General features: G+C 34.0%; 4 protein-coding genes and 4 non-coding genes across 9 annotated transcripts in view; 5 read left to right on the forward strand and 3 right to left on the reverse strand.

Annotated features, from left to right (window-relative positions):
* LOC111458924 (mitochondrial arginine transporter BAC2) overlaps positions 1-3,959 on the forward strand; it is a 4,582-nt gene extending 623 nt beyond the window's left edge. The window contains exons 2-7 of one of the 2 annotated variants that reach the window (XM_023101797.1): positions 716-883; positions 967-1,051; positions 1,831-1,926; positions 2,093-2,612; positions 3,163-3,298; positions 3,642-3,959. In XM_023101797.1, coding sequence (XP_022957565.1) covers positions 758-883; positions 967-1,051; positions 1,831-1,926; positions 2,093-2,612; positions 3,163-3,298; positions 3,642-3,833 — 1,155 coding nt within the window. In that variant the 5' untranslated portion in view covers positions 716-757 and the 3' untranslated portion in view covers positions 3,834-3,959. Of the gene's footprint in view, positions 1-715; positions 884-966; positions 1,052-1,649; positions 1,752-1,823; positions 1,927-2,092; positions 2,613-3,162; positions 3,299-3,641 lie in introns of those variants that run through there. The other variant, XM_023101799.1, reaches the window with a different exon arrangement.
* A 196-nt stretch (positions 3,960-4,155) lies between these two features.
* LOC111458630 lies at positions 4,156-4,986 on the reverse strand. Its single transcript, XM_023101393.1, has 2 exons — positions 4,696-4,986; positions 4,156-4,383 (listed from the first exon to the last, which is right to left on the reverse strand). The coding sequence occupies exons 1-2, from the start codon at positions 4,969-4,971 to the stop codon at positions 4,303-4,305; spliced, it is 357 nt and encodes a 118-aa protein (XP_022957161.1). The 5' UTR covers positions 4,972-4,986; the 3' UTR covers positions 4,156-4,302.
* Positions 4,987-6,366: 1,380 nt separating this feature from the next.
* On the forward strand, positions 6,367-6,439 carry TRNAR-UCU. Its single transcript has one exon. It is a non-coding gene; the product is annotated as a tRNA-Arg (tRNA).
* Positions 6,440-6,530: 91 nt separating this feature from the next.
* Positions 6,531-6,603, forward strand: TRNAR-UCU. The gene has a single exon. It is a non-coding gene; the product is annotated as a tRNA-Arg (tRNA).
* Positions 6,604-6,694: 91 nt separating this feature from the next.
* TRNAR-UCU lies at positions 6,695-6,767 on the forward strand. Its single transcript has one exon. It is a non-coding gene; the product is annotated as a tRNA-Arg (tRNA).
* A 99-nt stretch (positions 6,768-6,866) lies between these two features.
* Positions 6,867-6,939, forward strand: TRNAK-UUU. The gene has a single exon. It is a non-coding gene; the product is annotated as a tRNA-Lys (tRNA).
* Positions 6,940-7,483: 544 nt separating this feature from the next.
* Positions 7,484-10,846, reverse strand: LOC111458192 (GABA transporter 1-like). The gene is made up of 7 exons (XM_023100698.1): positions 10,656-10,846; positions 9,855-10,085; positions 9,673-9,770; positions 9,330-9,516; positions 9,118-9,248; positions 8,753-8,980; positions 7,484-7,947 (listed from the first exon to the last, which is right to left on the reverse strand). Exons 1-7 carry the CDS (start codon positions 10,774-10,776, stop codon positions 7,567-7,569), a joined length of 1,377 nt encoding a protein of 458 aa, XP_022956466.1. The 5' UTR covers positions 10,777-10,846; the 3' UTR covers positions 7,484-7,566.
* Positions 10,847-12,664: 1,818 nt separating this feature from the next.
* LOC111458899 (GABA transporter 1-like) lies at positions 12,665-16,287 on the reverse strand. The gene is made up of 7 exons (XM_023101754.1): positions 16,091-16,287; positions 15,267-15,497; positions 14,461-14,558; positions 14,165-14,351; positions 13,953-14,083; positions 13,257-13,484; positions 12,665-13,135 (listed from the first exon to the last, which is right to left on the reverse strand). Exons 1-7 carry the CDS (start codon positions 16,209-16,211, stop codon positions 12,755-12,757), a joined length of 1,377 nt encoding a protein of 458 aa, XP_022957522.1. The 5' UTR covers positions 16,212-16,287; the 3' UTR covers positions 12,665-12,754.
* Between the last annotated feature and the right edge of the window lie 261 nt (positions 16,288-16,548).

A 16,548-nucleotide genomic window follows, 5' to 3' on the forward strand; every position in this document is an offset into this window, starting at 1 on the left:
AAAAATAGCAAATGAAAAAGAATTGATATTTATCATTCATCGCAATTCATTTTTTTTGGGTGGATATTAACCTTAAATCAGCTTCCAAAACAGCTTTAACAACTTGTTCAATACAAGCTTTTTTTTTTTTTTTTTTTTTTTTTTTTGTTGAATCTTTGTTTACTGAATGAGGGTTCTTTATTCCTGGAAATTTTTGAGTTGATTCAAGTAAATTTACATACTGAAGTGTGGGAGGTAGAAGAAATTTTGCAAACAACAGAAAAAGAAGTGATACGAATATTCAGTTTCCCATTGCTCTCACAACAGCTAAAAACTTTTAAATGAGTCTCCCAAATACTTGAAAATTGTGATAACCATTCGGTTTTTTAGCTCTTGGTATTTGAAAATTGTGTTTGTTTTCTCATCAGATTTCAACTCTTAGTCAATTTCAGAAACAAAAACAGATTCTTAAAAACGATTTTTGTTTTGTTTTCGAAACCTAATTTGGATTTTAAAAACACCTCCAAGAAGTAGATAGTGAATCAAAGAAATCCATGGAAATATCATTTATAGGCTTAATTTTCAAAAACTAAATGGTTATCTAAAGCGTTTATGATTGGAAATTTCAATATATTTACGGTTTTTTCGTTCTTAGATTATGTGTTTTAGTCTTCGATCTTGATCATTATTTCATTCTTGCCCAATTGATATGTAATTTTGATACCATTTCTTGTAGTGATAATTGAATGGGCTGAGTAGAGGCCATTTATCTGCTAGCATGCTTAAAATGGATGAGTTTTTGAAGAACCAAATCTTCGCAACCCATGCAGTTGCTGCTGCTGGCTCAGTGACACTAAGCACAGTTCTTACTTACCCTCTTGACACTATCAAAACCCTTATCCAGGTTTGATATCTTGCTGCTGTGAATATTTTCTGTCTCGGAAATATATCTATTATGAGTTTATGTAATTCTTTGCTCTACAATAGGTTGGTTCTGATCCTTTAGGATCTGGTAGGCAGTTGACGACAACTCAGGCTCTACATAGAATTCAATCCTTTTCAGGAAATTCAGGTGATTCTTTAATTTTTCTTGGATTATTATAATACTCTCGACCTCTTGTGTGAGATCCCACATTGGTTGGAGAGGGGAATGAAGCATTCTTTATACGCGTGGAAACGTCTTCCTAATAGATGCGTTTTAAAAACCTTGAAAGGAAGCCCGAAAGGGAAAGTCCAAATAGGACAATATTTGCTAGCGGTGGGCTTGGACTGTTACAAATGGTATCAGAGCCAAACACTGGATGGTGTGCCAGCAAAGACGCTAGGTCCCCAAGAGGGGTGGATTGTGAGATCCCACGTCGGTTGGAGAGGGGAACGAAACATTCCTTATAAGGGTGTGGAAAACTCTCCCTAGCAAACGCCGTGAGGCTGACGATGATACGTAACGGGCCAAAGCGGACAATATCTGCTAGCGGTGGGCTTGGACTATTACAAATGGTATCAGAGCCAGACACTAGATGGTGTGCCAGCAAGGACGCTAGGTACCCAAGAGGGGTGGATTGTGAGATCCCACATCGGTTGGAGAGGGGAACGAAACATTCCTTATAAGGGTATGGAAACCTCTCCCTAGCAGACGCCGTGAAGCTGACGGTGATACGTAACGGGCCAAAGCGGACAATATCTGCTAGCGGTGGGTTTAGACTGTTACATCTTGGTTGAGATTCGAATCCCCGTCATATTATTGAACTCAATATGTTGCTTTATTCAGCATGGTAATTATCTGCTTCTCGGAAATCTGTTACTTGGATCATATTATATAGAGCTTAATTTCTCACTGACTGAAGATTGCAGGTCTGTACAGTGGATTTGGATGGTTGGCCTTTGGGAGACTATTTGGTTTAGGAGCTCGATTTGGAGTATATGAAATTGTGACAGCCTATTATAAAGGTAATCACATATCCAATCTTATTATTTAACGAAATGAGTTTCATTGATAAACAAAATCTGCAAATAAGGGAAACTGTGATATTCATTTTTCGTCGCGCTGATTTCAATTCGAATCTACTATCAATAAATTTTGTTTTTGTGATGGTCGTTAGTGCATACATGGCAGATGGTCGTGAGGATGATTACGTGCATGTGTCCGAGGCTCTTCTGGCTGGACTTATGGCTGGTGCAGCAGAATCATTGATATGCTCGCCATTTGAGCTTGTTAAACTTCGTGCTCAGGTGACCTCTGCTATTCGATTACCAAGCCGAGTTTCTCTCGTTGGACAAGAAAGAGCTCTTGCACCTTCTATGTCAAGGTTTCTTCATGGCTATACACTGGATCTGAAAGCCTTAAACCATTCAGTTGGTCTTTTATCCACCCTAACAACTAAGCACCAAAATATAAAAGGTGCCTTACAAGAGTATCCATGGATGATGACGGGGTCCGGGAGGCCACCTGCAGTTAGCAATGTGCATAGGCCATCAGATATCATATCACTGGAAGGATGGCAGGCATTTTGGAGAGGTCTACGATCTGGGATCGCGAGGGATTCCATCTTCAGCGGCGTATTTTTCTCGACCTGGCAATTTCTGCACCGATCTATGCTAATTTGGAAGAGCATCGAGATGGATCCACCACCCAGGTTCCATGCTTTGATACTAGACCGCCCTTGAAGTTGTGCCTAACTCGTTTCCATTTCAATTTTTCACTTTGAACCAAAGAGTTTCTGTGAGATCCTATATCGATTGGAGAGGGAACAAGTGCCAGCAAGGACGTTGGGTCTTGAAGGGGGTGGATTGTGAGATCCTACATTGGTTGGAGAGGAGAACGAAACATTCTTTATAAGGGTGTGGAAACCTCTCCCTAGCAGACGCATTTTAAAAACCTTGAGAGGAAACCCGAAAGGGAAAACCCAAAGAACACAATATCTGCTAGCTGTGGGCTAGGGCCGTTATGGTTTCTATTTGATATCAAGAACACAATTATGGATTTAGACCGCTGTCCATAGTTTCTTGAACTACAGTTTGAGAATAATAGCCTATGTATGGTTGTTGAAATCTAGATGTAACTAGTTGATATAATAGTCAGGCTATGGTAGCTTCATTTATATTAAAGATTATTGTAAATTTTTATTGTCTCCTTTCATTGGATTGAGATGACGAACAATTTTTCTTGTCAATCTCTTCTTCCAGGTCAAATGATGAAGTAGGCCCACTGTCTCCGTTTTCGGTTAGTCTTGCAGCTGGAGTTTCCGGTGCAGTTGCTGCAGCTGTCTCTCATGGTTTCGATACTGCCAATAGTCGGTCACTATGCACCGTGCTGCCCAAGGTACGAAGATCATTCATGGACGAGTTCGGTGCAGTTAGTGCACTCGTTGTGATAGTCTTGTCTATCGATAAAAGGTTTTTACTCCAATGGTAGTTTTGAAATGTTTATGAAAGTTTCGAAGTTTAGTAGTCCTTTTATGGTTTAGCCTCGATAAAAACTATCATGATAGTTTTGCTCTTTAGTGCAAAATATTTCGTTTTGTCATATCGCATCGACATGATAGTTTTTCTCTTTAGTGCAAAATATTTCGTTTTGTCATATTGCATAGTGTCGATGCATCATCCCTTCAACATTTCTCGACTTGCCTAGAAATGAGTGCTTGATCATGGTTCTTTTGTTGCAGTATGTCGCCATGGAGAGAAAGTTTCTCAAATGGCATCGACCGGGGAATAGATTTGAGAGAACCACGGGGATTCATCCTGCAGATCGGAGTCTCCTGTTTCGTGGCATAGGATTGCGAATGGCTCGTTGTGGTTTAGGGTCATTTTTTATGGTTGGAGGTTACTATTTGATTCTTGATCATTTGTTGAAATGATGTATTATTATTTGCATGGATTACTTAGAATGAGTTAGAAAAAGGGAGTATTTCCAAGGCCATGGAGAATAAATTTCTTGTTCTATACACATTTTGTTTCGCTAATTTGTTACATTTCTGAAGCTCTGTCATGCATTTGACTACAATTAAATTTCATTTTATATATTATTATTTTTTCAAAAATTGCAATATTATCGACTGCACAATCAAAAATTTATTTATATTAATGGTCACAAAATCTATTTATATTATTTAAGCTTTCGTTCTTTTTATTATTATTATTTTAATTCAAACAATGAGTGAGGTGCTGATGTTTTCCACATAATTGTAATCAATTTCGAAATTTTTAATTACTGTAATTGTTACAATAATCATAGTAATTTAAAGAATTTTATTTGAAGCCTAATTCCTTGGCTCACACAGCATTTCGAAGGCTACTTCTTGGGCGCCGAAAATATGGTTTTTAATATTAGTTTTTGCCTTCGTCCTCCCCAGATTTCCATTTTTTCAAAGCCCACCTCGCAATAAGGAATCCTCCCAAAGCATATAACTGAAAAGACATGAAATGAAATACATCAAAATAATTGTTTTTTCCTTTTTATAATAATTAAATATCTTACCACGTGGCAGCAGGTGATTGGCCCACGTCAGCTGGATAAATAAATTAGCTACCCAACAGCCCATTACTAACCCTCATGTAAAGAATTAGATGAAGGCTTTCTCTATTTAAACGAATATTTCTTGACCTGTATCATGGATTAAATGAACCTCTCTAGTAACACTATTTATTAAAAAATATTTAAATATATTTGAATTCTTAAGGTTGTTTAGGGACATCAAGAAAATGGAGAAGGAATCATACCGGCCACCGGATTGCCGGATGCGAAAACTTGCCAGGGCGCTTGCACTCAGCCGTCAACGGCGGAGGAGGAGCCACTTCCGATCCCGGAAGAGTGACGAGGTTAGGTTTCCGAGGTGGCAGTGGTGAAGTTTGTTGTTCGTTGTCCCCTAATTTATTGAGATTTCTTGACCAGGACCAGGACCAGGTCAGTTGAGGGTTTGTAGGAACAATGTCTCTGTTGTCAACCATGTCTGGGAAGAAGAAATTTGGTTTGGAGTTGTGAAAATTTGGGCGCATGGGTTTTGAAAGGTGAGGGTTACTGTGTTTTGAGATGGAAAGTAATACGCCATTTCAAAATTTCACTGCTACGCTCTTTTCCTCTCTTTTTTCAGTTGCTTCTTTCTACCGCCAATACGATGCTGCTTGGCTACCAACTGTTCATACAACGCCAATACCATTCTTTTAAATTACTCCAATTTTAAACTAATAATTCCACCCCATTCTCTCTACTTCTTCTATACTTCTAATAGTCTAGGTTGATCGAAATTTTACAATACAAGCGAGAATAGCTGAATTATAATTTATATGAATATAGAACAAATGCTTCCATTTACGCATTTATATTTATAATTGTATCAATTAACAATCTTAATTCTATTTTAAATTAATTCAAAATTTTGTATTAGTTGGTTGTTGATTTTTTTTTTTAATTATTTAGAAAAATAAGTTTATAAACATTTTAAAAAATCTAGATAGAGTTGGGTTGGATTATAATACAATTTTTGGATGGATTAGATTCACCCACATTGTTAACCTGCAAATTGAACTAAATTGTTCAGATTTTTAAAAATTCAACCCAAATCAAAAAAAAAAAAACTAACCTAACTCAACTTTTATTCTAACATAACTTTTATGATTTGAGCAGAATAGTTTAAGGTGGTCAGGTTATTGAGTAACTATTTAAGTATTTAAGTACATATGAAAAAATAACATGTTTTTGGACAACTTTGGGAAAAAGGAAAAAAAAAATTCTTGGATGGAATGAATCTATCCTTTTCCCAATTTGGAAGAATGTGTTTTTGTGGACAAGTGTCAAGGGGAAGGAATTTACCTTTTCTTAACAAATAAGCTGCTCTAGATTAGAAGGTAAAAAGTTTGAATTTCAATTCAAAGGTGAATTTCGATTAAAAGGTAAAAAACTTGAATTTGAATTAAAAGGTAAAAAAAAAAACTTAAATTTTGAAGTTCAAATCTCCCTTTAGTGGAGTGATAGTAAAATTTTATATAGCAAATTTGAAAAATAAATTACTAAATTTAAAAATAAAAATTTAGGAAAATATAAATATTTTCGATTAAGAGGTCAAAAGTTCAAATTTCTCTTGAATATTTAAAAGAAAAGTTGCATCCCATCTAAAAAAATTTAATGCATACATTTCACATGTGTGTAAACCTTATTTAAGTATAAAGATTAATATAACATTAATGAAATTGTTTTTCATCTTTATCATTTCAAAAAATTATGACATGACAAGCAGGCGCCCATGGCCTAATGGATAAGGTGTCTGACTTTGTGGGTTCGAATCCTACTGGGGTGCAATTCGTGAGCATTTATTTCTTTTTATTTTTTGTCCGGTTTTTAAGACTTTTTTATATAGTTTTTATAGTATATTAATCTTTATTTTCATAAGGAAAGCGCCCATGGCCTAATGGATAAGGCGTCTGACTTCTAATCAGGCGATTGTGGGTTCGAATCCCACTGGGCGTGCATTCTTGTATTTCTTTCTTTCTACTTTTTGTCCTACTTTTTATATAGTTTTTACATTATTGAATGTTTAATGTTTAGTTTTAAAAGGCAAGCGCCCATGGCCTAATGGATAAGGCGTCTGACTTCTAATCAGGCGATTGTGGGTTCGAATCCCACTGGGCGTGCATTCTTGTATTTCTTTCTTTCTACTTTTTGTCCTACTTTTTATATAGTTTTTACATTATTGAATGTTTAATGTTTAGTTTTAAAAGGCAAGCGCCCAAGGCCTAATGGATAAGGCGTCTGACTTCTAATCAGGCGATTGTGGGTTCAAATCCCACTGGGCGTGTGCATACATGTAATTCTTACTTTCTAGTTTTTGTCCTGTTCTTGAGACTTTTTATACAGTTTTTAAATTCTTAAAATTTTAATTTTTTTTAGAAGTTTAGCGCCCATGGCCTAATGGATAAGGCGTCTGACTTTTAATCAGGCGATTGTGGGTTCGAATCCCACTGGGCGTGTGTTCTGTTTTCTTTCTATTTTTTGTGCCGTTTTTAGGACTTTTTATACAGTTTTTACAGTATTGAGTATTTAATCTTTAGTTTTTACATGATAAATATTTACTACAAGAATTCTATTTTGTTCCCTTAATAATACAAATGCATAATTAAATAACCTTTAAAATTATTCTTTTTTAATTTTTCTATAAAATACAAATAATAAATAATAAAATATAGTAAATTAGATTTTTGGGCTATATTTATATTTAGTCTCTAAGTTTCAAGATTTTAATCAAAGTCCCAACATTTAAAAAAATTTCAATTTCACTAGATTTATGACACAGCCTTAGAATTTTAAAAATAAATAATATAAAAATAACAGTATTCAAAATTAAAGTCAACTTGTGACACACACACAAAATAAAAATAAAACTTATTGAATAATTATTTGATTAGATTACAGATAGAAAGTATATTTATGAAATATTTTTAATTTTAAAATTAAAATTATATATATAACTCAACTAGCCCTAACACATGCTATCTAAGGGGTTAGATAGTTAACATCTCCCGCCTCTAAGTGAACCTAAGAGAAACATATTAAAAGTTTATTCGATTTAATATTTAATATAGTCACGGACATTTGGTTCACAAGTTAGCAAATAAACGATAAGCCTTGGCATCCAACACGATTTGTCGAATGGATGCAACACCGCCAACTGCAACCAGTACCGATGAAACTCCCACAATCAAAGTGTTTATCCAAAAAATATATCCACCCTTTGAAGGCTTGAAAGTCACATTGTAGAAAACCATTGGCATGATGAAGTCAAGAGGAACGAACCCCAATGCTCCAATTAGTGCCATTAGATCCCCAAAGAAAGGCACCATGGCTGCAAATATGGTGGCAATGACGACCGATAACGATCGTGATATCAACCTTGGTGCCATGTTACGAATCGAAAATTGACTTTTGGTTGGATCTGCAAATTTCTTCTCAAATGCTTCATTCGTTGGTTGTAAATAAACCTACCCAAATCAACAATCAAATAATAGGTCACAAAATAGTCAAATTCTTGGTATGTATACCAAATATTATACGAACTAATTCAGATATAAGACTATGTCTTAACTACATTGTGAGATCTCACACCAGTTAAGGAGGAGAACAAAACATTATTTTATAAGGCGGTGGAAACCTCTCCCTAGCATACACGTTTTAAAAACTTTGAGAGGAGTCTGAAGGGAAAAGCTCAAAGAGGACAATATTTACTAGCGGTGGGTTTGGGAGGTTACAAATAGCATTAGAGCCAGACACCAGGCGATATACTAGTGAAGAGGTTAAACCCCGAAGGGGGTAGATTGTGAGATCCCACATTGGCGGTTGAGGTGAGCAAATCATTCCTTATAAGGGTATGGAAACCTCTCTCTAACCTACGTGTTTTAAAAACCTTGAAGGGTGCCCGAATGGAAAAGCTCAAAAGAGGACAATATCTGCTAACGGTAGGTTAGGGAAGTTACAAATAGTATTAGAGCCAGACACCGAGCGATATGCCAATGAGGAGGCTAAACCTCGAAAAGGGGTAAACACGAGACAGTCGGTGTGTCAACAAGAACGCTAGTCTCGAAGGGGGTAGATTGTGAGATCACACATCGGTTATTGAAATGAACAAATAATTTTATATAAGGGTGTGAAAACCTCTCCGTAACATACACATTTTAAAAACCTTGAGAGCAAACACGAAAGGAAAAGTTAAATAAGACAATATTTGCTAGCGATAGACTTGGAATATTACATCTAAAAATTTGTATTAGATATAAAATAGGATCTTACGCTGGTGACAGCTGAGATTTGCAAGAGGCAGAAGGCATTGGTCATGACGAGGAACCAAGAGTGCAACAGATTATGGCCCATGAAATTAGTAAGAATGGTTCCCTCAGCCTCATTTCCAAAAGCCCAATACCCTGAAATTGCTACGCTGAAGAAGGTGACTGCAATCACTGTATAGCAAAGGCATAGCCCTTTGAACATCTTGCCTTTCACTGGAGCTGCTAATGTTGCCTGCAATACTCCACCAATAAATTCCATTAAATTTTATATATTTTATTTTATTTTCTTTAAAATTTATTTTTTTTAAAAATACTGAAAATATGCTAATATATATATAATTTTATAAGCTAATTTAACATAAAATATACCTGTATTTCAGGAAGAATCCCACACGCATACGTAGTTGCAATAATTGAAATCCCATTGAAGGCATTAAATAACTGGCTGACTTCAGACCCTTCAAGAGAGTAGTTTCTTGCAGGGGTATTCTTGGAATAACCTGTGAATGGGAAGTCCTTAAAGGTAATTTCACAAACTAAGAAGAAAATTAGTGTGAAATTACATATATAACCTTCTTTACCTAGATGTAAAGAAGCAGCTGTGACACAGGCACTGTAAGCTAGAGAGAGAACAAGAGAGAGAAGGTTGATGTGCCTTAGAGAATGGAACGATGGAACTTGAGCCAATATCAGAATTAATGCTCCAAATATTATTATAAATTGGTATAGTTTCATTGTCCCTTCTGGATTTGAGACCACATAAATATACTGCCAAAACAAAATTAATAATAATTCAAACCCATAATTAATTTGAATAATAAATACACTTAAGAAGTCAATAAATTGACTTAATTCTCATTTTTTTATCCATAAATAATTTCATACATAAAAGAAATTTGGTAATATATAATGAAAAAATCTCACCTTAAGGTTTTGACCACCGAGGACGATTCCAGAAACAACAGCACCATAACACACGCCAAATTGAATTGGGCCCACGAAGTACGTGCCCCACTTCGGTCCTTCGATTGAAAATTTAAGAATCTATCGGAAATTAGATTCATAATATACGAAATTTTGAAGATAATGAAAAGGAGAGGATGTACCGAGAATAAAAGTAGCCATATCCCGAAATCTGAATAGACGAGTACCATGTGTAGCATGATGCTCTAAGACGATGGATAAGAGATTGTAGGAATAGAAAGTGAGGAAACCACAAGCAAGAAGGCTTATAATTCCTCCAACCCAACCAAGCACACTCAGCGCAAAAGGAAGGCTTAGTAGCGCCGGAGCCACTATGGATGTTGTCAAGTGATACCCACAATGCAACCATGATCCTATCATCCATATCACCAACGCAAAAAAAAAAATATATCATCAAATTATAATTATTAATAAAAATATTTTATTCGATAATAAATAAAAATTTAATGATTTATTACATAACTCATCTTTTATATATATATATATTTTTAAATAGAAACGTTTGGTAACTAATTGTTCGTGTCTTTCTGTATACGTTTGTAATTTCATGTGATTTTTGTTTATAGTTTTCAAAAACATAAATGAAAGTACTATTTTTATCTTTGATTATAAACTCACGATCATTTCCTAAATCAAGGCTCGACTATTTCTTTTGAGTATTTGAACAAAATATACTCTTTGTTCGATACTCTAGTCACTTTTTTACTATGTCTTCGAGGCTTACAATATTTAGAGCATGACTCTGATATCACGTTAAACGAACACGACTCTCCATAATGATGATATTTGTCTTCTTTGAAAATAAACTCTAAGCTCTAGTGATTTTGTTTTAGAGCGGAAGTGGAATTTCATCCAAAAGAAAATACAATTCATATCTTCACCCCTACCGTCAAGAAGAAACTAACAGACAAACAAACGCTAACCTCGGGATTTAAGCACAAACAGAGCTCCGGCGTCGAGCTCCGGCGTGGACTGGACATGGGCGCCGCCGTTCTCTTTCTCTCTCGCCACAGCATCGCCGGAGATCCGTGCCTCAGTTCCCATTTTCTCTTACTTTTTTTAAGTCTCTCGAGACTCGAACTATGGCATCCCCCAAACAAAACAGTGCCCTCATCATCTTCTTAATAATGACACGATGTTTAAAGTTTTACTTTATAAAATTGTACTCTTTTGTCCCTACTCTTTTCTTTTCTTTCTTGAAAAAGATTCCTAAAATTATAAATTTAGCCCTTTTTTAAGCTTTTAAAATTTTAAAACTAATAAGCCTTTTTAAAATCAGAGATATAAAAATTAAGTTATTTTTTAACTAACTCTAATAAAAAATAAATTAAATTTAAGAGGTCCTATCTAATAGGTAGTAATTGCAAGATGAATAAAAATAATAAATTAGTAATTAAATCAATAATTGATTACTTAAATATATAACGTGACGTTTGAGCATAAGTTTTAATAATTTTTTTTTTAATCTTCAATTGAGATGATATTCTTTATTTATAAATTCAAAATTCGTGTTCACTCACCATTATTAATATGACAGTGAGATACACTAACTATTAAAATATTTATTTATATGCTATGATTTAAAAAATTTAATCCATATTTCTCATATATTTTATAAACATTAACTTAATTATTAGTTTTTATATTTTTTTTTATTCACAAATTTTGACATCCATGTGAACGAGATATTTTAGGCATTGGAGGGTCCTTGAAATAATGGGTGAAGACGGCACAATGGCCACATGTCTGAATATAAAATAAAATAAAAAGTGCTCCGAACTTGACTACGTCGTCCAAGTACCCTGCGCTGGGCTGCAACTTGATAAGAACCTTGAAATCTATTTTGGATTTATTCTAAATCAACTTTTTTCAATGGCCAACTCATTGGGAATGTAAAAATACACACATTTACAATTACAAAGACATACACAACGTCATACATGATATTAATTGAAGTATACGAAATTTATTTTAAAAGCCAAGTAAGTATTAAAAAATAAAAAGTTTGAATTTTAATAGGAAGGTCGAGGTTCCATCAATTATCTCGACCGTTATAAATATAGTCCAACTCTGATATAAACTAAATCTACGTTTAAAATACGTACAGATTAACTTAATGGCATATAACACACGACTCAAAAATCATGTGGCTTGATACCGGCGATCAAATTCTTGATGGAAATCATCAACTTTATATTGTTTTAATAACAGCTCACGCTTTTTTAATAATCTTTTTTATGGTTATGCCAGTGATGATAGGTCGATCTGGTAATGGGTCTGTTCCGATTCTGATAGGTGCATGGCATTTCCACGATTCTGGTTGTTGCCACCAATTCTCTTGCTCCTATTAAGCTCAGCCTTAGTAGAAGTGGGTAGCAGCACTGGGTGGACTTCCCGTATGGCTGGCCAATCCGTGACAACCCCACAACAAAGAGTGAAATGCCAAGCCCTTTCTCTATTAAAGCAAAAAGTATGCGCTCAAAATACTTACCGAAATCCTAGAAGCAACCGTGTTAGGCTTTATGTCTCCTCTAATATACTACCACCTATCAATTGGCGGGTCAAATTTTTAATTTCGGTGTCTCAATTTCTATATTAAAAATGTAGGAATAAATATAAATGTTATATCACAACGGTCGGATTAGAAAGTTTAGAGAATTAAAATGAAATTAAAGTTAAAATTAAAGTTTGGCCAAAGTTATAATAATGTATTTACAAGAAAAATGATTTAAAATTTCTCATTTTCTCTTAAAATTAGAATGAAGTGCTTTGAACGGATTCACTTAGCCACAATTAATAGTGTCAACAACACAACACTCATGAGACATAATTTTCATTACAAATTTCATCAATTCTTCCATAGGTAAATAAGCACGGTTGTCCATAGCAATAGCAATAGTATCTTTCACACTTAATTGAATTAAAAACTCAATTTTAAAAAGCGATATTATATTAAAACATGACAACGTACACTTATTTTTTTAATAACATTTGCTATAAGTGACTACCAGTGATATTTAGGTCACACGTTAGCAAATAAACGATATTCTTTAGCATCCAAAATGATTTGTCGAATGGCTGCAACGCCTCCAATTGCAGCAAGTACTGATGAAATCGCCACAATCACACTGTTTATCCAAAAAATAAAGGTTCTCTTCGAAGGCTTGAAAGTCGCATTGTAGAAAACCATCGGCATGATGAAGTCGAGAGGAATGAACCCTAGTGCTCCAATTAGTCCCATTAGATCCCCAAAGAAAGGCAACATGGATGAAAATATGGTGGCAATGATCACTGTTAACGACCGTGATATCAACCTCGGCACAATGTTACGGGTCGAAAATTGTTTTTTAGTTGGGTCTGCTAATTTCTTCTCGAATAATTCGTTCGTGGGTTGTAAGTAAACCTACACAAATAAACGATCAAATACAATTAATACGTCATGTGTTCGAGCTCGAATTTTTTATTTAAAGTTTATGATTTCATTGGATTTAAAATTTTGGGAGTTAGAATGGATGGGATCTTACGCCGGTGACGGCTGAGACTTGCAAGAGGCAGAAGGCATTGGTCATGATGAGAAGCCAAGAGGGTAACTGATTTTGGCCCATGAAATTAGTAAGAACTGTTCCCTTGGCCTCATTTCCGAAGGCCCAATACCCTGAAATGCCTACGCTCAGAAAGGTGGCTGCTATCACTGCGTAACAAAGACATAGCCCTTTGAACATCTTGCCTTTCACGGGAGCTACTAAAGTTGCCTGCAAAAATTCGTCAATAAATTTCCCATAAGTTTTAGTTTTAATTTTAATTTTAATTTTAAACTAGTAAAAAATATATCATTAAAATAAGATGAAGAATTAACGTTCTCCTTCCCAACTGACGTGAAATCTTACAATTCACTCCATTTGGGGCTAGCGTCTTCGTTGACACTCGTTCCCTTCTCTAATCAATATAAGATCTTCAATCCACTCCCTTTCGGGGTCTTTGCTAGTACCCCATCTCGTGTCTACTCCCTTCAGGGCTCAGCATTTTTGTTGCCACATCGTTCGATGTCTGGCTCTAATACTATTTTGTAACAACCCAAACTCACCGCCAGTAAAATTTTGTTGCCACTGTTTCGTTTCTCTCCATATTTAAGATAAAATTTACAACATTATTCATAGAACTCTGTATGTAGGGACAAATTTCAAATTACAATTTTCTATAGACAAATTTCAAATTTGTACCTGTATTTCGGGAACCATTCCACATGCGTAAGAAGTTGCAATGACTGAAATGCCATTGAAGGCATTAAATAGCTGTCCGACTGCGGACCCTTGAACGGAGTAGTCTTTGGGAGGTGCATTCTTGGAATAACCTGTGGATGGGAAGGATTAAAGGGTAATTTCACAGACTAAGAAGGAAATTAGTGTGAAAGTACATATATAACCTTCTTTACCTAGTATTAAAGAAGCAACTGTCACACAGGCACTGTAAGCAAGGGAGAGAGTGAGGGAGAGAAGGTTGATATGCCTTAGAGAATGGAAAGATGGAATTTGAGCCAAAATCAGAATTAATGATCCAAATATTATTATAAATTGGTATAATTTCATTGTCCCTTCTGGATTTGAGAGCACATAAATATACTGCCAAAAAAAATAATTAATAATTAATAATTAAAAAGATTATATTTTTACTGAATTAATAACTCAGACAAATTAATCTTTTGGTAATAATATAATGGTAAAATATCACCTTCATGTTTTGACCGCCAATAAGAATTCCAGCAACAACAGAACCATAACACACCCCAAATTGGATTGGGCCCACATAGAAAGTGCCCCATTTGGGTCCTGCCATCTCACAGTAACAATGAATTATTATTATTTTCTTCAGTAATTAATCTTTTTATGAAATAATAATTATGTGTACTACTTTGATTAATTACCCATCATTTAATAATCAATTACTTTTTTAAAATTAAATTTATTAACACTACTTAATTTTTTTACTTTGATTCTCTATCCTTAAAAGTCAAATTTTGAAAACTAAAAAATTTAGTTTTTAAATTTTTGTTTATTTATTAAAGGTGAAAATCTAAAGAATATAAAACAAAAAAATAGTTTTGAAGTGGGTCATTGCATATTTCATAATCCACAAAAAAAAAAAAAATAAATAAAAAAATAAAAGTCAAAGTCTTTCGGATTTTTATAATAAAAATAAAATTTTAAATTTATATATTTTTACGATGTTTATTTTTGTTCCCATAAACATGATAATTTTTATTATTTAAAAATTTTAAGACGAATTAAAATAATCATTTTTAAAAATATATAGAGATCAAAATTAACGATGTCAATAAAACATATGGATTAAAATGAACAAAACTTGAAACTAGAGGGACCAAAATGATATCGATGTCAAATTATAATCACTAACTCTTGTACGTATTTTTAGTACAATTATTAGAGATATTAGTCATTGAACCTTCAAACCTAAAAAAAAAACGTATAATTTGTTAAAGATTTGTTGTTTAGTTAACAAAAAGAAAAGGACGTTACCAAGAATATTAGTAGCCATATCCCGAAACCTAAGTAAACGAGAACCATTCATAGCGTGGTGCTCTAAAACGAGCGATAGGAGATGGTAGGCATAGAAAGTGACTAAACCACAAAAAGCAAGGCCTACACTTCCGCCAACCCAACCTAGCATCTTGAACGCAAAGGGAAGGCTTAGCAGCGATGGTGCCACTATGGATGTCGTCAAGTGGTACCCACAATGCCACCATGATCCTATCATCCATATCACCAAACAGTAACATATCATCAAATTATTAATAATTACTCATTTTTAATTTCTCATGAAAAAAGAAAAAGATATATATATATATATATATATATATATATATATATATATATATATTCTTTTTTTTTTAATATTGAACCGCAATGCATAAAAATTACATGAAATTAACGACTTTTAATCCTCTACTTTAACTATTGGTGACATGTCACGCTAATTAATATACTTACTAATTATTATTGAATTTAACTTCATTTAATTGACTAATATATTAAGAATTGTCGATCTCAACCATGGTAGAATATTAATTAATTCATTAATCCATTAGTCAATAAAATACACGGTTAGAAAATTAAAACATTTAAAATAATATTATTTTAAAAGTTATTATCTTACAGACAAGATTTCTTTTCAAGAAAAAATTGATAATAAAAGTCTTTGAGGTAACAGAGAACGGAAGAAAAGTCGCCGATGTTGAGGCCAATAGTGACCGTACCGTCCCCGTAAAATATGGATTCTCAAATTCCGGCAAGTTTTCCGATCACCGAAAAACAAAAATTGAACAGAAAAAACAAACTCTAACCTCGGGATTTAAGTACAAACAGAGCTCCGGCATCGAGGTCCACCGTCACCTGAACTTGACCGTCACCGTTCTCTTTCTCCTTCGCCATTGTATCTACAGAGATCGGCGTTTTCGCTCCCATTTCTCTCTTTTTCTCTTACTCTCAAGGGCTCGTTTGGATGGGGAGAATGAGGTTTGGCAGGGAGAGGAAATATAAAACCGTTTTCAAAAGGATATTTAGTTCCCTTTATTTGATACCCTTCCAAAAGTTATATTTTTAAATCAATAAAATAAAGATTAACATAATTATTCATTTATTTCCACTGATTTTTTTAAAAGTAATTATGTTTAATTTAATTTAATTTAATTCATGAGAATTTATTAAACTTAGTTTTTTTAATGTAATTTTTAATTAAAATTAATGATAATTGGTTGACTATTACTAATCAATTGTTACTTATAATTAGTTAAACTAGATT

The sequence above is a fragment of the Cucurbita moschata genome, unplaced genomic scaffold, assembly GCF_002738365.1.
Source record: "Cucurbita moschata cultivar Rifu unplaced genomic scaffold, Cmos_1.0 Cmo_Scf00021, whole genome shotgun sequence".
NCBI lineage: Eukaryota > Viridiplantae > Streptophyta > Magnoliopsida > Cucurbitales > Cucurbitaceae > Cucurbita > Cucurbita moschata.